The following is a 23,772-nucleotide window of genomic DNA, read 5'->3' as shown; positions in this document are numbered from 1 at the left end:
CCTCCTCATCTCTGATCTGGTTGACAGCTAGGAACTCTTTTCATGGCTTCCCTCGCTTCTGCAACTCATGTTCAATGAGGATTTTAATCAGGCCAAAATGGTATAGACTTTTGTCCTCATTCCCTTTTTGTTTCTAGATAGTTTTGGCCATATTTGTTAAACTTTGCAGCAGAAAATATGGCACACTGATTACACATTGTTTCTTTAAATGGAGGAGTAGCTTGATGTGATAGAGATAAACAATGATGTATCTACCTTCACATGTTATAAACTTCTGAAGAATGTAAACCATTTCATCCCAAGGATGAACTAACCAGCTTCTTGGAACTCCCTTTTTCCAATTTACTGAGGAAACTCTAGATCTGGACATGAACTGTACCCATGATTTCTCCTTGAACTGCTTGGTTTTGAAGTACTTCTCTCCTTCAGGACTCATTCCAGTTGCCTGGGCTATAGTATCCTCTGAGATTCTAAAGGAGAAGTTGCCTATTAGGGCCTTTTCCCCATTAAAAGTAAAGGCAAATTGTTTTGTGACTTCTTCATTACTCCCATGGAATTTTTCCAGAAAAGGTAGCCACTGTGCTTCTCTAAGAATATCAATACAGTCTTCATGGTACTGTGAGCTATCGAATGTACTAGGTTCAACTCTATTAGTCATGGTGATGGCAGAGGGTTATGCCTCTAACCCTTCTCTGTCTACACTTTTAGAATTTAAACACAGAGATGTCAAGTCGGTTACCTGGTATATGTAGCTTCCTTCAATCTTCAATTATGGTGCTTAGCTGGTCGATATGACTGCTGTGGGTGTTAGAAGTAGAATGGTGATGCTTCCCTTTTCGGCGCTCACCGGTTTCACTGTGTAAACCGACCCCAAACAGTGATACTTTCCTCTGCGCTCTTTGTTCAAATTTTCACTTTGTAACCCCACTCAAATGGTAACAATCGCCTCGGCCTTCCTTGCTTCACTCCTTTTCGTTGTAACTCTACCCATATGATGACAATCTCCTCGCGTTCCTTGCTTCAAACTTTCGCTTTGTAAGTTATGGGAACCGAGGATGTGAAATACCCTATACTCGCCTTACAATGTAATCATACAAATTAAAAACAGAGGGTTGTACATTTGTATGCATATTAGCATAAGAACGCTGAGAGCGTACCGAAAGTGCTGAGCTATAATGCTGGGTAGCAATGTTGGGTGGCAAGGTTATAATTCGGGTGTGTGTGTGGTGTAAAACATATAGGCCGTTTGTTATGATTCGACTGTATGGAGTAAAGAATATATATAGGCCGCTTCTATCTCATCCTTTGTATTTTTTTTTTAAACAAACACACAGCTCACCACGTGCCCTTTTCAATTATATTCAATCATGTAGAGAATGTTGGTATGCCTGAAGGGTATATGTGTTGGTGATGGGTGTTAGGGATAGGTGGATGTAGGGAATGATGAAACTTGGTGGGATAAAGGGTGGTAAGTGGATGTATGAAGGTGTCCTTGAAATTAATTATAACAGCTTATAGTCACCAAAATTACATTAAAACTAATCTAGGAAATTAAATGCCCAAGAATAGAAATACATTACTCCTTTGTTGATCATTTGACATGCTGAGTTGCTAATCCTTTTGACTGTTCTTTTTGACAGGTCCTCTGAGAAAAGTTTTGAAGATATAACAGGTCCCTTTTGAAAAATTTGAATGTACAGGTCCCTTTTTGAAGACTGAAAATGTAATAGGTCCCTTGTGAAAACTGAAGATGCAATAGGTTCCTTGTGAAAACTGAAGATGTTCATGCAGCTCTTTGTATTATTACAGGTTCACTGAGCTTGCAATTTGCTGAAGCGTTGGTGCCAAATCCTTGTAAGATCTTGGTGGAAGTCTGTTGAAGTAGCCCTTGGTGTCAAGAATTTTTTAACAGGTCCCAACTGAATGTTTTAAACAGGTCCCTACTGCTGGCTGGAATGTCTCAAATAGGTGTCAATTGCTTAAAACAGGTCCCTTCTGAATATCTTTAAACAGGTCCCCTTGCACTAATGGTGTTGGTAGCATAGGTGTCTGAACAAAACAGGTCCCCCTGCAAACTATTTACAACCAGGTCCCTCTGAAAATCATGACAGAACAGCTTATTTGTTAAAGTCTAGAATGCTGGTAACAAGCTGTTGTTGGAAATTCACAGTGAAATATAGAATAAGAAATCTAAAGAATTTACAAGGGAGAGATAAAAGTAACAGAACAGATGTCTCCCTCTCCCCGACTGAAAGTGTGACTTGTCCTCAAGTCATGAAACAACTGAGAAATGAAACAATGAATAACAGAAATAGAATTCATGCCCGCCAATAAATTGGTTTTCAGGTAGGAATTCGGGGTTAGATTGTGCCAGATGCTGGTTTTCACATCTAACCCATTATTATATATATATATATATATTTTTTTAGTTTTTGTTTTTATTTTTTTTTTTTATTTTTATTTTTATTTTTTTTTTTATTTTTTTATTTTTTTTCTTCTTGATTTTGAAATTGAAAGAAAATGAAATTAAGGCAGTGATACTGCAGCTGAGGGCTGCAGTACCTCAACCTCTTCTTGCTGAGATAATGTATTGAGAAAACCTTGCTTGCTGATGGGCTTGTTGTACAGCTTCAGGCGATGACCATTGACTGTGAAATAATGACCTTTGCCATCAATAGTTTGGAGTTTTACTGAACCATTGTCATAAGCCTGAACAATTTCATAAGGGCCCATCCAATGGGTGGTGAACTTAGCTTTATGATCCTTGAATTTTGAATCAAAAAGCAGAGCCCAGTCACCTTCTTTGAAGTGCTTCTTCTTAATGTGTGAATCATGCCATTGCTTCCTGTGCTTTTGCATGAGGGTGGTGGTTTGTTCTGCTTGTTGCCTCATCTCATCCAGCTGGTTCAACTGCTGGATTCTCTCTTTCTGTGCTTGATCCAAATCAATTAGTAAATCTGCAGCTAATTTAAAAGTGTGAATTTGGAATTCAATAGGAAGCATGACATCCTTACCGTACACAAACTGGTATGGTGTAAATCCGGTGGTATCTTTCCAAGTAATCCGGTAAGCCCAGAGTGCCTCCTTGAGCTTTTCCTCCCAGTTTTTGCGGTTCATTGCAACAGTTTTGGTAATGATCCCCTCCAGAGTCTTGTTGGTTGATTCCACCTTCCCATTGGCCTGTGGATGGTAGGGGGTACTTTTCCTATGCTTTATTTGGTACTTGTCTGTGATATCCTTCATGAGCAGTGCTTTTGCTTCTGCCCACTTTGTGACATAATCAGTACACACTAAGATGTACTTCTTACCATTAGAGGCTGGGTTGATTGGTCCTATGAAGTCCAGAGCCCACTTATCAAATGGTTCTAAGTGAACTTGGGGCTGAAGGGGCATCTGATCCGTAGCTGTGGGTCTACCCATCCTTTGGCAGCTGTCACAACTCTTTACATACTTCTTGGCATCCTTGAAAATGGATGGCCAATAGTATCCAAGAGTAAGAACTTTGAAGGCTGTTCGCTTCGCTGCAAAATTCCCACCACACGGTTCATCATGGCAAGATTTTAAAATGTCAATTACCTCATCATTTCGGACACATCTCCTAATGATCATATCAAAACCAGTGTAAAAGAGATCACCATTGAGCCATGAATATCTAATACTTTGTTTGATCAGTCTTTTCCTTTCCTTTGCAGTGAAATGTGGAGGTGTCCTACCTGTAGACAAGTAATTAGCTAAATCAGCAAACCAAGGAGTTACTATGGAAATTGCGAATAAGTGCTCATCTGGAAAAGAGTCCTCAACAGGAACAATCTCACCTGGATTTTGCAGTCTAGAGAGGAAATCTGCCACCTGGTTTTCTTTGCCTGGTCTATCTAGCACTGTGATGTTAAATTCCTGCAGCAATAGTAATCATCTAGTAACTCTACCACTAGTTATTGGTTTATTCATGAGATGTCGAATGGCAGAGTGATCAGTATGTACAAAGACTTCATAACCAGTTATGTAATGGCGAAATTTGTTCACAGCATAAATGATGGCAAGTGTTTCCTTTTCTGTAACTGTATAGTTAAGCTCAGTAGGTGTGAGATTTTTACTAATGAAATAAATTGCATATGTACAAGATTCTTCTTTTTGGCTTAAGCATGCACCTATGGCAGTGTCAGATGCATCGGTAAAAATATGAAATGGTAAACTCCAATTAGGCCCTCTCAGGACTGGTGCAGTAGATAGCTTCTTCTTAAGTTGTTCAAATGCATGTTGGCAGTTCTCAGTCCAATTAAAAAGTACATCTTTGGCAAGAAGTTTAAACAGAGGTAAGGCTATCTTGCTAAAATGTTCAATGAATCTGCGGTAATAGCTAGCATACCCAAGAAAAATTCTTACCTCTCTCTGGTTCTGTGGAATAGGCAAATCGGCAATAATCTGTATCTTGGCTGGGTCAACCTGGATGCCTTGAAAAGAGATATAATGGCCCAACACTATCCCTTCATTTAGCATCATGAAGCACTTTTCGTTGCTGAGGGACAGGTTAGCTTCAATACACCTTTTCAAAACTTTTTCTAGATTTTCTAATGCATGTTCAAAAGAATTGCCGTATACTGAAAAATCATCCATATACACTTCAACACAATCATGAATCAAATCAGCAAAGATAGCTAACACGGCTCGCTGAAATGTAGCTGGAGCGTTACAAAGTCCAAATGGCAAAACATTGTAGGCATAGGTGCCCCAAGGACAGGTGAAGGTGGTTTTGTCCTGGTCTTCAGAGGCAATCCGGATCTGGTTGTAGCCACTGAAACCGTCAAGAAAGGAAAACGATGATTTGCCGGCTAGGGTGTCTAACACTTGGTCAATGAATGGCAGTGGAAAGTAGTCTTTGAGTGTGGCTTTGTTCAGCTGTCTGTAGTCAACACAGATACGCCACTTGCCATTCTTCTTAGGCACAATAACCAATGGGGATACCCACTGACTGTCAGAAATAGGATATATAAAGTTGACTCTCAAGAGTTTTTGCAACTCTTCTCTGACAATGTCTTGGAGCATGGGGTTCATTCTTCGTTGTGGTTGCCTCACCGGTTTAATGGTGCTATCAGTGTAAATGTGGTGAGTGCATGTGTCGGGGTGAATCCCATGCATGTCAATGTAATCCCATGCAAAGGCTTTTTGGTACTTTGTCAAGAGTCTAATCAATTTTTCTTGTTGAGATGAGTCTAGGTGGTTGCCTATGTTCAAAGTTTTGCCCGGACTGATCTCTATGACTTGACTCTGAGTATTGGTGATGGATTGAACTGGAAAGATGTCATGAAATGTAGATTGCAAGGAGTGGATAGTGCATGTTTCTTGAAAGTTTTGAGCTAGAAGTACATCTGCAGCATTATACTGTTCATTTCTCAAGTTTTCAGATATATCAGGCTGTGAGAGAAATAATTCTACCAAATCAGTATTATCTTCATGGAAATCATAGATCTAGTCAATGCTAAAAATAGATTGTACCTCCTCTTTGTCATTAAATTTGTCATCAAGCCACAAGTTATGTGTGACTGCAGGTGATTGTGCTGATGGATAGAGGGTGAGTTGTTTCCTTTCGGTCCCTCTAGAGATAATCATGTTACCTGATCGGCATCCAATAAATGCATCAGCAGTCGCTAACCATGGTCTGCCTAGAATGATAGGATGTCCTCCTAGATTGGATTTGGGTTGAAGGACTAGGAAATCCATCGGATACTCCCAAGAGTCCAGTGAAACGATGATATCTTCCAAAATCCCCTCAGGAATGACTTTGGACCTATCAGCTAGCTCAAGAACAATTGTGGTATGTTGCAAATTCACAAGCTAGAGTGTTCTCATAGTTTCAAGGGTCATGACATTAATTGCAGCTCCAAGATCTATCAAAGTGTTTGGGATCCGTATGTTGTTAATGATGGTGGTCACTTTTGGAATGCCCGGATCAACATACTTCTCCATGGAGATGGTATTGGTCATAAGGCCTGCTAAATTTCCCAGAACATGAATGGTCTGAGGATCAATCCTCTTCCTAGCAGGTTTCTTTAGACACATATCTTTGATGGCTTTGGTGTAAATAGGAATGTCCTTTATAGCTTGCAGCAAAGGGATTTTTATGTAGACATTTTTAAGTTCATCCAAGACATCAAATTGTGGTGGGGGCAATGGTGGTTTGACTTGGACCAAACGGTCCGGAAAAGGTGGTTGCAGTGACTGCATTTGTTTGTCTCTGATTTCACTGCTTGGTTGTGTTTGAGTTGTCATTTCATTTTCTTTTTCTAAGTTTTCTCCTTGCTGATCTGTTATTGGAGAATCCTTTTGGAGGACCCTATCAGACCTCAGATTAATGTTTTGTAAAGGCAGTGTGGAGTAGGAAGTTCCTTCCTCTACATTATAAGCTGGCCTCTCTGCTCTATTGTTCGGATTTGGGACAGTTTGAGCAGGTATTTGTGTGGGTCTGGGAGGTGGTGAATTAGTTGGAAATTGAAGTTGTGGGACATTTATTTGTAGAGGAGCAGGCAAAGTTTGTTGAGAAAGTTGGGGCTGTTAAACAACTGGCTGAGGGTGCTGCTGATATGGCTGTGAATGTGATGGATATGGCTGTTGGTACTGCTGATATGGCTGTGAGTAAGGTGGGTATGATTGAGGATACTGATGGTAGGATTGGGGATATTGTTGAGATGGTCTCCATTGATTTTGTGACTGGTTTCCATGCTGCCATGGCATAGGTATATTCCATGAGTTTTGTGCATACATCTGATCATTCATAGGAAATTGCATATTTTGATTAGGAAACATACCTTGGGGTGCTTGCCTTGGCTGCCATGGTCGCTTTGCACCCATGTAGTACACGTTCTCCATCTCTGTGCTGGCTGCCATGTTACAATTTTGCACAATTTTAACTTTAGGACAGTTAAACATATCATGATGCTCAGTACAGAAAGCACATACTTGTATATTTTCTAGAGGACAATCTTTTAATGCATGCTTCTTGCGACACTTGGGGCAGAAAATGGCCATGATATTGTCTTCTTCCTCTTGTTTCTTTTTGGCTTTTAAGGTATCAATTTGGTTTCCTAGAGTACTCAACAAATCTGTTTTGAACTCTTCTAAAAGATTACCAATTTCAGCCCGAGTGACACTAGCAGAGGCAGTTTTTATGACCCTAGATGACAAGGTTCTCTTTCCCATTTTGGCTTTACTTCTGGAATATTTTTCACACAGTTCAGCTATTTCTTCAAAGGGTAAGGCAGAGATATCACCATTGCCCATTAAGTTGAGATCATCCATGTATTCTTCCCGGATACCTTTCAAAAATATTGTGCGGACTAGATCAGGAGGCATTGTTCGGTGTTTAGATTTTTGCAAGTTATAAACAAACCGTTCTAGATATTCTTCTAAGGTTTCATCCTCCTACTGACTCATTCTAAAGATGTCATCTTTAGAGTCTTTGGATCTGCAATAAGGCTGATATTTCCTCAGAAATATCCTCCTCATGCCATCCCAATCTACTATGGCATGTTCCCCTAGCCCCATAAACCATTTCAAGGCTGCTGCCTTTAATGTGGCTGGAAACAATCTCAGTCTGTGAGCATCATCTGTATAACCATAAGTGCGACACACAATGTCGAACTCAAATAAGAATGAGTCCGGATCCTCTGATGCCATACCATAGAAATTGGGTAACACGGATGGGGGTATATTTTTCATTTTAATCTCCTCATCCTCCTGTGGTTCTTGTATAGGGAATTTAAAAGTGGATTCCTCTTCCTCTTGATGGGGAACTGATCCAGATCCCTCCTCAGCCATTTTGCTTGGTCTCTTAGTTCTCTTGGTGGAAAAGAGAGAAAGGAATATTGTTTGGTAATGGTGCTACTTTTCCCTTGGGTAGAAGATTTAGGAAAAGGTTGTTGCTGTGATTTATGTGCAAACAGAATTTCTCTCTCAGCAAGAGTAATGTGTTGTCCTGAATAAAATTTCTCAGCTAATGTTTGAATATCCTCCTCAGTTGGTGTTGAGTCTGCTCCTGATGATGATGGATTAGTGTTAAGATGGTGGGGGGTTTTCACAAATCTCCCTTGATTGTCCCTAAGTCTAGGCATAAATGAACATGATTCTAACTGTGTTTTTGGTTTTTGTGAATTTAAAAATTTTCTTTTTGCTTGTTTGAATTCTTTACGTACGCCTCCCCGGCAACGGCGCCAAAATGTAGTGGTTCCAACTAGGGTGCTAGACTGGACTCTATATTTAATATCGACCGAGGTGCGTAAGCTTAGAGGCGTGGTCTAAAATATATAGACATAAAGAATTACCGCCCAGGTGATTATGAGGTAAATTGCAAGGCTTCTTTACGGAAGACCGTTATATGCAGCCTATCCTTCACACACCTAGATTACCCTACTGATGTATCTAACTACAATGCTGGTTATGAGATGCATCTATCAAAGCAAACTGTGAATCTAAAGACTGTGTATGATTATGGCAATGATTCTAACCCCCTTACAGAGGTATCACTCAGAAAACCTTTGCTTAGTAAACACACACAACGTGCAAGATATGTACACTATTAAACTATATGAAAAGAACATGAATAGACTGTAAAATGAGGCAGGGTTTATGAGCATGCATCTATAAATCACACAAGGACCAAATCCCTTACAAGATTCTCGTTCCAGATCCTAGCGCTGACCATTCAACATAACAATAAACCCTTCGGATGCGCACACCATATACATGTAATGAAACTCAAAACATAAAGGAATCGAAAGTTCATATGACTGCAGCCCATATGCTATGTGAATCAACAGTTATGTAAATCGAAACTATGATGCAACCTGTGTGATACATAAATCGAAATCAATACAACGTTGTGTAAGCATATAGATTGAAACTAATACAACGTTGTGCAAACATATATATATATATATATATATATATATATAAACTGAAATGAAATGTAACAAAACGAAGAGCAGTATACCAAACAAAGGACGCAGGGCCCGTCCGCGCCTAAGGGTATACCGACTACCACCGTTCAACAATCAACCAATGCAAAAGAGTGAACACACATTGGGACTGTAAACGGTTCTGTGTATTAACTAAACTCTGTTCTGAGCAAATTTTCAACAACTGATTAATTAACCTTCAAAACATTGAACTAACTGTATTTACACATGCGTACATACAGCCATGTCATCGATGCAGTGAATGTACATAGTGCTATTGCCGCGTTTTTACATACCTTTTTGCAAAATGTTTCCATACCATAAGTTTCAAGAAGAACAAAAATCAAAATGAAAATAGAACAATGTTGTTGCTGCTTTTATGCGCCAGAGTACCCTGCTTTGACTGAAGTTGACCGCATGCATAGGAGGCTCGATTTGGATGGAAGATAGGTGTTTGTCCATCCTTGGACATTCCACTTTTCGCCCATGCTTTTCGTTCTCGCTCATCCGCTGCGCCACATTTCAAACGGTAAACTCATTACAGGTTGTGGGTACTTCCTGTAGTCAAGTCATCAAAAACCTCTAATTCTGGAACATAAAACCCCTAAATTAATTCTTATGCAATTTAATAACTATAGAACAATTAATAATCAATATTCAAGGATTTTGAGGGATAAATGATGTGAAACTGGGAAGGAAAAAGGGTCTTAGGATGATACCAACAATGGTCTATTCTGAGTATCCATATGTTGGTATGGATTTCCGAGGTGATCCGGACTTGGTACTGCCGGATGGTGAACAGTGGGGCGCTATTGGTAAAATCTTTGACCATATTATTGTTTACTGTTCTTATTTATAATGCCCTTGTGCTTTATTCTATCAAGACTTTAATCAAACTCATGTGTGCATGTAGATGTTGGTCCTGTTCGTCCAGCCGTTCGCCCGAGAGCGCCACTTGCTGCCCCAGCAGGGGAGACTGCTGGGAGAGTTATTCTCTGCGACCTTGACGTAGCCGAGACCCATACAGCTATGCAGGAGCAAGTTGAGAGCCTTACTCTCGGCATTCCCGATGTGAGGATTGATGAGTTACCTTTACAGTTGCAGCGGCATACTACTGGCGTGCCTAGACGATGGACTAGTCTCTTGCGCATGATTGCACAGGCCATGACGTGCTATCATGAGCATCACTAGACTAGGGTGCCCCCTAGCATTTTTTATTTTTGGGTCATATGACCGATTTTGTCTTGGTTACAGAACATTATGTATGAACGATAAACAGCTTATATATATTTTGATTTTCGAGTTTTATTCTGGTCGAGTTATATGATCCATCCGTATAGTCATTGATGATGTGTCTCTTTTTATAAATGTCGCAAATGTCTATCTAACACATAGTTTGCTAATGAGTCGGTTAATGTGTTTCAGTTTCTGGAAATATGTTGGTGTTGAATTGAATCAAATTGTCTTTCCAAAATCTTGACCCTTAGGTACATGCGATAAATAGCTGGATTGCGAACGGAATATATACCATTGAGTTGTAGTATTACGAGTTGTGAGTCTAGCCTGACAATTAGTCGGCGTATGCCACGGGTGATGGGATCAGAGAGTAGTTCTATCAACGTGCTATACTCAGCGATGTTATTCGTTGATTGCCCAATACATACACCTCTGAAACTTACTAACTCGCCGCTTGGATCAAAAATGGCCCAGGCTGCGGAGGATAGGTTCCGCGAACTACGACTTGCTCCGTCGGCGTATCCAACACATGTCTCCAGAAGGTTTGACATCTGCAATAAATGTAAAAAGGTGGATCATTCGACCAAAACAAACACTTTAGCGAAAACAAAATACAACAAAAGCATATAGGTTACTATTTAAGCATAGTAACGCTTGAGGTACAACCCATTACGGGGCTGCGCCAGTGGAATTCCGTCATAATCCATTAACTCGTAGGCTCCTTTTGCTAACACTCTTTTAACAATATATGGGCCCATCCATAAGGAATTAAATTTTCCTGCTCCCAATTTATCGGATTCTTGGTCATAAAGCAAGACCAAGTCACCTTCTGAGAAGACACGGGGTTTGACATTTTTGTCGAACTGCGCCTTGACTCGTTTCTTATGGGCTTCATTAGCCAAAGCAGCATCACGACGGGTTTCATCCAATTGGATTAATTCCAAGAAACGGGCCTCTTCTTCCGAAGTTCCGGGGAGGAGATCAATTGCGAGTTTAAGCGACGAAATTTCGCACTGGATTGGTAAGACTGCTTCTAGAACATACACCAGTTGGAAAGGTGTGAATCCGGTCGCGTTCTTTACCGATGTTCGGTAAGCCCACAAGGCTAAGTACAGGATTAGGTGCCACCTTCTTTTATGAACCCCGATCATCCTTTGCAACATACGCTTCAGGACCTTGTTGATTGCTTCAACTTGTCCATTGGCTTGCGGATAATACGGGGTAGAGTTGTCGTGAGATAGCCCTAGTTTGGCAGCTAATTCAACCATCATGTGATTGCGAAAATGTGATCCATGATATGTCACTATAGCCTGTGGTACGCCGAACCTGGCGACTACATGATTAAAAAAGAAAAGGGCAGCTGTTTCACCAGTGTTATCCAATGTAGGCATCGCCTCGGCCCTTTTGGTAAAATAGTCAACAGCGACTATAATATACCCATGCCCCCCGGTCGAGGTGGGGTTACATTGCATGAAATCGATGCCCCACTTGGCGAAGGGCCCAACAGCAACTATTGGCTGTAAAGGTGCGGGTGGTCTTCTGGTTTTGCTATCGAAAATTTGACAGGCATGGCAACTTCTGACTGCGGTTATGCAATCTTTGAACATGGTTGGCCAGAAGTATCCTGCTCACAAGATTTTTTGTGCTGTTGCATATCCAGATTAATGCCCCCCACACGCACCTGAATGACACTCATTCAGGGCTTTTTCGGCCTCCTCATGGGTAAGGCACCTCCTCAGGACTGTATCGACACCACGACGGTAAAGCGTATCACCGATGATCATGTAGTCTTTCGCTTGGTATCATATACGTTTTTGTTCTGAGTGAGAGGTGTTGGGCCTGAATTTTTGGGTTTGGAGATAAATTATTATATCTCCATACCACTCATTGCTTGTAGATATCAGAAACAACTTTCGTCCACGATTGATTCTTCGGAGGTTTCATCGTTGGACGACGATGGGAGATCGCATAATAATTCTGCGAAAACTAGAGCTTTCTTTGATTTGGATTTTACAAATTCCAAATCAAACTCTTGCAGGATCGCTATCCATTTTGAATATTTGCCCCCCAGCAACTGTCGCGACAGTATATACGTCATGGGGTTGCAATCTGATAAAATGGTAGTTTTCCGAAAGAGGACATAATGTCGAAACCTTTGAATCGCTTGAACAGCTGCAAGCGCTAGTTTTTCAACATAAGAATATTTACTTTCTATATCATTTAAGTTTTTACTTAGATAATATATAGGATGTTCAATTCCATCGACTTCTTGAACTAAAACCATCCCAATGGTCGTATCCGCTGCAGCCAGATACAGGTTAAAATCTCTTTGATAGTCCGGGGCGTACATTAATGATGCTTTTACTAGAAAATCTTTCAGAGCATCAAAGGAAGCTTGCGCCTCCTGGTCCCAGACGAAAGGTACATCCTTTTTCAAAAGACGAGTATAACCTTTAGCAAGTTCTGCATAATTTGGAATGAACCTCCCCAGAAAGTTTGCTTTCCCTTGGAGTTTCTGAATCTGAAGCAAATTTGAAGGTGGAGGCAAATTAATGATCACTTGAACCTTGCAAGGATCGAGACGAATCCCATCCTTAGAGACTACAAAGCCAAGTAAACGACCAGAACCGACGCAAAACACACATTTGTGCGGATTGAGTCTTATCTTGTAGTGTCGGCAACGTATAAATATTGCTCTTAAATGTTGCGGATGATCAGTTCGCTTTCGCGAATGAGCCTGAAGATCGTCGAGATATGGTTGAACGATGTTCTTGATGTCATGGAAGGCATAATTCATTGCCCTCTGAAACGTCGCCCCTGCGTTCTTTAAACCAAAGGGTAATTTTCGATAAGCGAATGTGCCCCACAGACAAATAAATGCAGTCTTTGACTGGTCCTGTGGGTGGATATTTATTTGATTATACCCGGAAAATCCATCCATAAATGAAAAGATTTCACATCCGGCGCATTCATCAATTATCTGGTCGATGAAGGGTGTAGGGTAGTTGTCCTTCGGACAAGCTTGGTTTACATCCCTATAGTCGACACACACTCTAATTGTTCCTTGTTTCTTCATAACAGGGACAATATTCGATACCCAATCGGTTAGATGAATCCAGCATGGAGAAGTTTTTCAACTTCCGCCTTAATGGCAGCGGCTTTCTTGGGGTGCACCTGCCGAAGCCGTTGTCTTACTGGTTTGACATCAGGATACATTTTAATTTCATGTTCAACGATACTCGAGTCAATGCCTGGCATTTCATCATATGACCAAGCAAAGACATCTCTGAATTCGCAAAAAAGAGCATTATATATTTCCAGTTCTGAAGGGGAACAACCTTTGCCGACATAAATATTCTCTACAACATTTGTTTTAGTCGAGATATTTATGGCTATAATCTCTTCAATATTGGATAAGTTTCGCTCGGAATCCACCGTATTTACAGTATTTGATAGGAATTCAAAAACTGAAGGGTGATAAAGGTCATGTTGATTATCTTCTTCATACTCTGGAAGAAGGGAACGATGGTGGTGATCATTCCATGGTGCCCCCTCAATCAACATTGATTGTAAGATTCCTTCGTCAGTCCCATGTACTTTCGACCAAGGATCTAATGGGGTACCATATTCTCCAGACCTATCTACCCAAATGCTTGACGAGCGTTGGTTTGGGTTCGCCTCCCATGCCCGAAACATTGATTGCTACAATATTTCTATAGGGCTTGGGGGCAAAACCGTTGCATGATCCATTTCGACATCGTCTTCTGAGATCTTTTTGGAAGATATCATGTTGTAGGCTCTTACGAATGCTACTTCTCCTGTATAGAATGGAGGTGGAAGTGCGAAAGTTCCCATTAATGTGGGGTCTTTCAGTAGGCCTACTCCGATGTCCTGAAGCGAATGGTTGCTTCCATGGATCATGGGAATGCTTCCTGTAACTTGTGAACCATTAGGGAGGAAGTTTTGTTGGTCGACAATCGTGATCCCTCCTTCAAATGGGAATGCGATCTTCCTAAAATAAGTCGACACAACAGCTGCCATGGCATAGATCCATGGTCTTCGCAGTAGGATGTTGTAGTCAAGATTCCCATCGATGACTTCAACATCTATTTCCACTGTCTTTCCCCCCAATTCAACCTTCAAGTTATTAAGGATACCGTACGGGGTATAAGTCCTTCCGTCGAAAGCTTTTAATGTCGTCGAAGATCGCGACAAGGTTGGAGATCCTAAAGTTTTCCAGCAACTCATCGACATAATACATGTAGATGCCCCCTCGTCAATAATTGTTCGGTGAACAGTTTTGTTGAGGGCTTTCACTTGAATAAGGAAAGCTAGTTGAGCTGGTAACTGAGGATCGTATCCTTTATGATTAAAAGATACAAGATTGGAATCCTTAGGATCAACCCCACCAATAGCCGATAACAAAGTCTGCCTTTGGGATGGGCAATTTTGTAATACTTCAAGAGTCGACATAGCGGATGGCGATTGGGCCAAATCTTCCACTATGTTATAATGCTGCGCCGCTCTGGCGCGAGGATTAAATGTCGACTTGTGTACTACTCCCTTTGGCGGTTTTATTGTTAATTCAGAATGATGGGCGGTACAACTTCTGTCGAAGTTGTTGTCGAACTACTTGGTTGATCTTTACCTTTGTCGTTCGACAGCTGCGGATTCCCGTAATCTTTGTTCCTTGTCGAAATCAAAGCATCATTCTGCTGTTTTGAAACCGACAACATAAGCACTTGCGACGGGGAAGCATTTCCACTATCAACCAGATTTTGACCTGGGTTGGGAAATGGATCAGTTAACACAGCTGAGGTTTGTAAAATTTTAAAGAACCTCTTCAACTCAGCTTTGAATGGACAGTTCTTTGTATAATGATCCTCTTCATCGATATTTGACATGGATAATTTTGTTTCCCTTTCCCAGGAGGGTTTGAAGAAGTTTTTCCAGGAGATGACTCACCCTGTTTCTTCTTATTCCCTTTGTTTTGCTTCTTCTTGCTTCCTGGTTGATTGGTTTCTTTGCCTTTATCTGCTGATATGGCATTTACTTCCGAAGCAGGAATTTCTTCTTTTGCATTTTGATCCGAATTCTTACGGGCTTTCTTAGACGAAGCCCTTATCGATTTCGCGTTTGCCGTGCCAATCACGCCATCGCCGGCATGAGAGTCACTATTGGATTTTGGAGGAGGAGGAATTGAAAATTCCGGTCTAGGGGCGTTAGGTATTTTGTCGTAAAGCGTGCCAGACTGAGTATAAACTAAGTCTAGGTATTGTGCACGAGCAATAACTTGCTCCTCCGTTACGACTCCCCCCTTTGCCACATCTTCTGTTATAGCAGGAAGTAACGACTTTATAAACCATTCAGCTAGCAGCTGATCGGGAACGTATGTTTTAACCATCCTACGATGACGACGCCATTCATGTATATGATCATATATATGAGTGGCAGTCGTCTGTTTGAAGTTGGTTAATATTTTTGTTCCAGTTTCATACCTTATCGGTAATTGAAAATGGGTTAAGAAAGTCGTGGCTAGGGAGCTAAAATTGTCGAACGAGGCTCTAGGTAACTCAATATACCATTTTGCCACTGGACCCGTTAACGTCCTCTGGAAAAGGCGAAGCCTTATCGAATCATCATTCAGGGTGTTTGATGAACACCACAGATGAAAAGTCATCACATGATTCGATGGGTCTTCACCTGGATTTCCATTGAATTTAGGAATGTCAGATGGAAGCTTGTGAGGAATCGCTGGCCACCAAGGGGCGTAAGCAATCGGATCGTTGGTTAACCGATGTAAATCGGGTAACTCTAAAGTTGCCACAAATGGTAACTGTTGATTCAGGTTAGGTGAAGCATAACCAGGGTACGATGGAATCGCTTGAGCAGTGGGCCTTTGCATACCAGCATAATGTAATTGATGTTGGTATGACTGATACGGTTGGTGGACTTGACCACTGTAAAGTGGTTGGTTTTGACCATTTTGAATATACGGTTGTCCACTGTTCGCAAAGATCTGCTGCTCAGAACCTTGATACACTTGCTGGAATTGTGGTTGTTGGTATTGCACCAGCCACGGTTGTGAAGCCATGTTCTGCTGCGCTATACTAACCGTTGGACCAAGGTGTGGGGTAATTATACCCGTTTGGACCTGTGTCGCCCCACCAGTTGGCGATTGTGGTTGTGACCCAGCGTCAAGGGGTTGTTGCATTACAACCTGAGAAATCTGAGGTTGACATACAACAGGCATCGCTTGAACTTGTGACACTGTTACAATAGCTGGTGTGGTCGGGATGTTCGATACAGGTACACACTGTTGCATAGAATATACAACTCTTGGTTGTTGAGGTAGCATAGGTACCCAACCACTTGATGTAATTCCAGTATAACCTGAATACTGTTGTGAACTCCCGTATGGATACCCTCCCGGAGGGGGTAATGAAAGGGCGTACTGCCCCCCATACGGTAGCAACCCAGAACTTAAGGGGATTGTTTGTCCTTGTGGACTGGATTGCCCAAATTGACCTCCAAATGGATCAATCTGGCGAGTCTCAACATAAGAGTTGCCGGATATTATTCCGGATGAACAAACTGGAACAGACCACACTGTCGAAATAGTCCCTTGGTGGACTCCTTCTAGCGGTTGTGAGCTAGTCGGGACAGATGGTATGCCGGCAAACATTGTCGGAGTGACGGTAGGGGCTTCTGTTGTCGTTGTGTCGTTCGACACAGTCCTAGATGTTGACGGTTGTTCAGACATTTTGAGTCTATCCAATAGATTGCCTAGCGATTCTACAGGAACTTCCACTTGTGGTGGATTAACTTCTGATGAAGGAAATAGAGTGACCCCGACTCCAAAATGGGTTGGAGTATTTGCTTGCGGATCCTCTACAATTTCCTCTATCGCAATCAAACCCGGTGGAAGAGGAAGACCGTCAAGTCCGTAAAATATTTCTGGTGCCGAAGAAGGGGTTGAATCGACAGCGACAGTTGTTTGAGGAGCAAGACTCTCTGAACCGGTCACATATGGAACTGGCTCAGTAGCACAAGTATTTGCCCCCAGACTAGGATCAATGTTACTGTCCCTCTGTGGTTGTTAAACTTCTTCTATAGAGGCAGGGTTTCCAGAAATGTTTGGAGTAACCGGAATCTCAGATGTTGTTGGAACACTTGTTCTAACTTTGATAGGAGATTTTGAACCGGTTAAACGAGTTCGCTTTGTCCGTACTGTTTTCGATTCCGGAGACAAAGACGGTTGACTCGTAAGTCTCCGCGAATGACGGGGTTTCAATTGACTTTCTTCCACGATTGCGGATTACTCAATCAATCAAAATACAAAAAGGGAAATTGGTGTTTCCGAATTGAATGAATTTTATTAGACGCTTTAGACACAACTTGCTTTTTCACTTTTAAAGAGTCGAGAAAAAGCTAAAGATGACTCTAGTCTCCTTCGATGTTTTAACGAGCCCGAAGTGACAAATGCTCGGATGGACTTTTTCTGTTATAGAGTGTGAAAAAGGCCAAAAGAAACTGCTCTGGAGATCTAGGCAGAGGGTGTGCCAAACTTTTCGCAAAACCGCAGAATACTTTTTAGGGTACGAGTAGTCAATCTTCGTGAATGCTGTGTTCACTGCATTGCGATCAGTAGGGCGGCTGACACGGCTTCCTAAGGATAAAGGATATATGCCTATAGGGGTCTCCCAATATATACGCGACGGTACGTGGGAGCACAATCTGTATTAGCACTATCGTCCCTCAGGAGGAATCACCCACCTTCCCCGAGATCGACAGTCACTAGGTTTAACGACGTCGGAACACGTCTCTAGCCTAGACCTCTATGTTGTGCATTATGTTACAAAGCGTTGTTAGGTTCATTCAGTTTATTTTAGGTTGATCTTTTTAAAGTTTTCCTTTCAAGGTTCACCACGAGATGTATGATACAAATTCCTAAATGCAGTCTAAGATGATAAGCAAGCTTTATTATCTTTTCAACTTTGAAAATCCTAGCTACTAAGGGAAACGAAAGGCACTATCTTTTCTCAAAGAGAAATCAGCACACTCTAATACACTTTCCCTAAATCCAACATGCAAACTATCAAATGCAACATGCACAATGCAGGTGTTTGTTTTCCACTTTCTTTCTATAAATGCCTACAAAGAAAGCTTTTTGCACAACTTTGAATTTGCTTTTAAAATGATCAATACAAACAAGTTCACTTTTTACCGAAATCAGAGAAGGTAGAAGAGATTACACTACTTAACGATTTTCGAAATAAAGACTTGTTTTGACACTTCAAAAGAGACAAATTCAAACCAATAAGCAAAAGTAAACCTATAATCAATCTGCAAACAGCCAATGAACTCTCTTCTAAGATCACAATCAATCAAATCTGAATCAAAGGCTACAGGATGACTACTTTACTCATGCAAAGGAAAACTGTAAATGACGCCACAAACACATAAAAACATTCACAGTATTTTTGTACAAAAGGAGGTGGAATATAAGCAAGGAAAAGAAGTTATCTGACTGGTACCTATGCTGGTTAAAGGCTGCAAAAAAAACAGAGATCAAAACAGGGCAAAAGACAGCAGAGAACCCCAGCTGCACAAGGCTAAACTGGTTCAGCGCAAGTCCAACACAGTGGAGTTGACATTCAGCGCAGGTAGCCTTCACGGGACCTACGTTGAAATGCAGACTGCCTTCACAGTGCCTGCGCTGAAGGAGAAACTCTCGTTTCCCTTGGGTTCTGGGTCATAAAATGCTCAAAAATCAACTGTTTCAGGCCAAATCAGAAACACAAGCAAGGTATAAACAGAGGGATGCTTTGAGAGGGTACTAAAGACTATCACAAGGATCATCAAATCATTTGGGGATCTATTGTTTAGACCATAGACAATTCCAGCAACTGGATCAAAGCAGCAACTTTCTACTTTGCATCCGGGAAAGATGCAGTTCGATTATTGCTGTCAAGTCTATGAAGTAAACAAAAATGACGGAAACACAAATGAAATGAATAAACAAATTCTCCCCAGCGGAGTCGCCAATTTTTTGTGGGGAAAAATGCCTATGCAGGACGATCCTATCCACCTAAGGTGTGACAGTACCTTAGCAACAAACGAATACAGCTACACTGGTTTCTTCCTTTATGAAATATGAAAGAGAGGAGATCGATAGACTTATCGTTGTCTTCCATTTGTCCCTCGATCTAGATCCTCTTCTCTTTGGATGTTCACGACTACTTGCCTCCTCGCCTGCTCAAGAGAACAGCTACTTGATTCCACGAGATCACAAGAGAACAGCTACTTGTGACAAGAGAACAACTACTTGCGACAAGAGAAGAACATAACACAAAGGCATATATTCATATTCATAAATGATTCAGGATTATAAGTAAATCAAATACACTAATGCAATCATACAAATACACCAGTATATAGGAGCAAACCAAGATAGCTTTATTGATAAGTAACAGGGTTCAGGAAGAGATACAACCCATAGGGCTCCAATCCAGCATCTCCTTCCCAGCAGAATGGAATTCCTTCTTCAGCTCCCTTCAAATCATTAAGCACCCAATGATCCAGTCTCAAACCAATAGCAATTCTTTGCAATAACAAAATTCCAGCCTCTAGATCCCATGGAGGAGAGATCTATATATAGATTTTTGGAGAGAGGATGAGTCAGCTTGAGATCTGACTAGTGTCCTCTCCCTCTCTCAGTTCTTGAGTCCACTTGGAGGTTCTTGCTTCCACTTGGAGATTTGGAACCTCTTACTCATCACCAGTCGAATTCCTTGATGCAAGTGTCATTTTGGAAGCTTCCTGGGCATTGACACATTGAGGAATGAGCCTGCCACTTGTCCAATTACGCTCAGCGCAGGTAGCCTTTGTTGGAGTTGACATTCAACGCAGGTAGACAGTGGAGCAGTTGACATTCAACGCAGATGCTCAGTGGAGCAGTTGACATGATCCAGAATTGGCTTGCTTTTGAGTGTTTTCAGGTGGAGAACTTTTGTGAATTGCTGTGGTTAGTTAGCCTTGTTCCTCTAGGGGTAGGAACAACATGTTTAGGGACTTTGGATCCCTTCGATTATGGACATTTCATGCTCAATGTTGTAAGGCACAAAAATGTCTATAACAGGGCTCCTCTCACGGCCTCAGCCATTAAGCATTCCTCTTGGCGATCTCTCCTTGAAAAACTCGACTCTCGCCTTAACCTTTGGACTTATAGAACTATAAATCTAGCCAGTCAGGTGGTGCTCATCAAGTCGGTCCTTCAGGCAATGCCTCTCTACCTGTTCTCAATCCTAGCAGCGCCAAAGTGGGTGTTAAAACGAATAAGGAATCTTCAGCGTGGCTTCCTATGGGGAGGTTCGGCAACTAACCGTAAATGGGCTCTAGTAAAATGGACCACCATTTGTACTCCCAAAGACAAAGGGGGCATTGGACTGAGAGACCCAGAGCATAGCAACTCCATCATGAGCGCCAAGATCTGGTGGCAATGGGTCACTAATCCAGATAAGCCCTGGGTCAAGCTATGGACAGCCAAATACGCCAACAACAGACCTCCGGAGGAACTCATCAGGTTCACTCCCAATGTCAAAGGCTCGCTAATATGGAATGCAGCCAAACAACACTTCCACTTAATTCAAACGCACAGCTTCTGGGAAGTGAGGAATGGCAGAACGGCAAGATTCTGGACGGATGCATGGAACCAGATGCCAAAGCTCAACAGTATTCTGCACCCAGCTCCAGAATTCAACAGGCAGGAGCAGCAGCAAGAAAAGATCCAACAGTTCTGGTTGCAGGACACGGGGAACGGCTTCAGGAAATGGAAACAGGGTAATCAGTTAATCTATAACACAAACCTTCAAGACGCTGAGCAGCTGGAGCAGGAGCTGCGGAAAAGAAATATCAGACAGAACGAAGGAAATGACATCCTTCGTTGGGGATATCAACCAAAAGGCACCTACACCCCTTCAGAGGCGTACAAAATAGTAAGTAATATTAACATCCCGTCTGACCCAATATGGCGCAAAATCTGGGAGCTCGACACCTGGCCCAAAGTCTCTCACTTTCTATGGTTACTAGGACATAAAAGGATACTCACCTGGGATAAATTAAGAAGAATAAACTTTCATGGTCCGTCCATTTGCTACAACTGCAATTGTAATGAGGAAACTCTCCAACACCTCCTGGACTCCTGCCCCTTAGCCAATTAGCTATGGGAAAAGGCAAGCTTCAGATGTCAAAGAAGATTCAGAATGGAGAACGACATTACCAACTCTTTCAGACAATGGCCTCAGAAACCTTACAAAAGCGAGCTCCTCAACTGTCTATGGAACATAATCCCTGGTCTAATCCTCTGGAGCATATGGCAGGAAAGAAACAAACGAATATTCAAAAACCAATGTTCTCCGATCGAGGACATATGGAGGAGGTTTTGTGGAAATCTTAAAGAAATGCTACTGCTAAGATCATGGGCACAGGAGGATCTACCCTCTCTAGACAATGAGAAAAGTATCCTAGACAACTGGCAACTGCATCTTCCTAAGGAACTTCATAAGAAAGGCTCTGCCAAAAGTAGCAATAGCAACAAAGGCAATTGGACCCCCCCTCCAAAGCATTCCTACAAGCTCAACTTCGATGGTGCTTCCAAAGGCAACCCTGGTATGGCTGGTTTCGGAGGTATTCTAAGAAATCACGAAGGCTCTCCCATGCAGATATACTTTGGCAATATAGGATGGGACACTAATAACTCAGCTGAGCTAGAAGGACTTTGGCAAGGGCTAATTCTAGCTTGGAATCTCAACCTCCAACCATTGGTCGTGGAAGGAGACTCCCAGATTCTCATTAACATGGCCAAGCACATCCAGAATGGATCCCAAGCAAGGAAAATCGCCACTAGCTGGAGGCTCGAAGCAAGGCTGGAGGCTATTGAACAATTGCTTCGCAGCAATAGAGCCATATCTTTTACTCATATAAAAAGGGAAGGCAACAAGGTTGCTGACCTTCTCGCCAATATAGGAGTGGAAAGCGAGAACACCCTTCTCAATGGAAATACCACCATAATTCCAAATACTGTCCAGGCTCAGGAATGCGATAACCTGGTCCAATGTGATGCTACTGACCCGGATGTGGGTGATAGTACGGGTGGCAGGGAGGAGCCACATGCCAGCCATGTGGTGCCCCGAGTTCAATCTTAAATGTTATTGCGTCTCTCGCCGCCGAGGATTAAAAGCTCAGGTGTGGGTGGAAGGAATTCAATGCAGCGTCCGGTTAATTGGTGCAACTGCAATTTGCAGTTATGGAGAACAGGTCTCGAGGGAATGTTAAGGATATTAAGGTGGGTGATGGTATGGAGCAAGTTCACGCTCAGCACTGTGGTTACGAGGTTCAGGCTCCTGCTTGTTGTTTTGTTCTACAGGCCACAGCTCTTGTTGTTAAGGCCAGTTTTCAAGGTGGTGAGGGTTGTCTCCAGCCTAGAAACTCTGCTGGTTGCCGCCTCTGCTCTGTTGAGTGTTGTCCCAGGTCTGCTGAGAGCGGCTCTAATTCAGTTGGGGGTTGTCTCAAGCTAGGAAGGTCTTCAATTTCTATACTGCTTCAAGCCGCCGGTACTCCTGCAAAAATGGTTAGACCCCGGCAAAGACTGCTCAGTCGACGAGGTTTTGCTCGGGGAGGGTCTTCTCGTCCTCCAGCTACAGAGCCCCATCTCCACTGTTGTCGCTGTAATTTCCACAGAAGGGCAGAGGCCAATCCCCTCCAAGCGAGCCAGTTCATGGACGCGAGCAGTCCAAGCTCTGAACCGGACCCTCTTCCTGCATTTGGCTCCTCCATCTTCACTTTTGGCAGCTTGAAGAATAAACCCTACATTAATTCTCACATTTCGGTCTTATTCATCGAGGAAACTCAGGATGATGAAGGTGGTTCGCGCAGTAAGGAGGAGCTCCCAGATGAAAGCATGGAAGGCGACGAGGAGAGACCAGCGGGGGCTCCCGTGCAAGCTCCCAATCGCCCTCAGGCTCAGTAGGTGTCGACCTCCAAGGAGAACACTGCTGAAGACTGGGACTCCTTCCCCACTGCAGAAGAACGAGAGAAGTATGGATGGTGCAGAATTGTCGAGGAGAAGCCGGAGGACTAACCTCCACTGGTTCAACCTATCGTCTTCCACAATTGTGCAGGTCCTGTTCCGGTTTTATGTCTATGTCTATGTCTCTCTAGTTTATGTTTCTGTCTATGTCGGCTATGGCTATGTCTCTCTAGTTTACGTTTATGTCTATGTCTGCTCTGGCTATGTCTATAACTCTTTTGATGCCCCTGCGAGGGATGTACTTCTCTGCTCCGGTGCCCCTGCGCGAGATGTTTTTTGTATGGTATGGATTCACTGTCATATTATGATGTCCTGTGAAGATAGTTTTGTCTGGTCGCACTGCCCCTGCGAGGGCGGGTCTAGTGGTGAGAAATCATGCTCCAAAGAGCCACAGTTGGCCTTGGGCAATCTGAATATATGCTTGTAATGTTTTTTCTGTACATAATAGAATAGAATAGATTTACCGAGAAAAAAAATTTGTCCTTTTGATAATCATCC

General features: G+C 42.3%; 1 protein-coding gene across 1 annotated transcript in view; it reads left to right on the top strand.

Moving 5' to 3' along the window:
- The window catches only part of LOC149258344 (uncharacterized), a 31,742-nt gene extending 9,352 nt beyond the window's left edge, over nt 1-22,390 (top strand). The window contains exons 3-4 of the mRNA XM_089412033.1: nt 20,326-21,181; nt 21,566-22,390. Coding sequence (XP_089268159.1) covers nt 20,326-21,181; nt 21,566-22,390 — 1,681 coding nt within the window. The remainder of the gene's footprint in view (nt 1-20,325; nt 21,182-21,565) is intronic.
- The last annotated feature ends 1,382 nt before the right edge of the window (nt 22,391-23,772 follow it).

The sequence above is a fragment of the Pinus tabuliformis genome, chromosome 6 (genome assembly GCF_031772625.1).
Source record: "Pinus tabuliformis cultivar Carrire ecotype Pingquan chromosome 6, CPIR1, whole genome shotgun sequence".
Taxonomy (NCBI): Eukaryota; Viridiplantae; Streptophyta; class Pinopsida; order Pinales; family Pinaceae; genus Pinus; species Pinus tabuliformis.
Note: the sequence above shows the minus strand (reverse complement) of the source record. Positions and strands in the feature narration are given on the sequence as shown.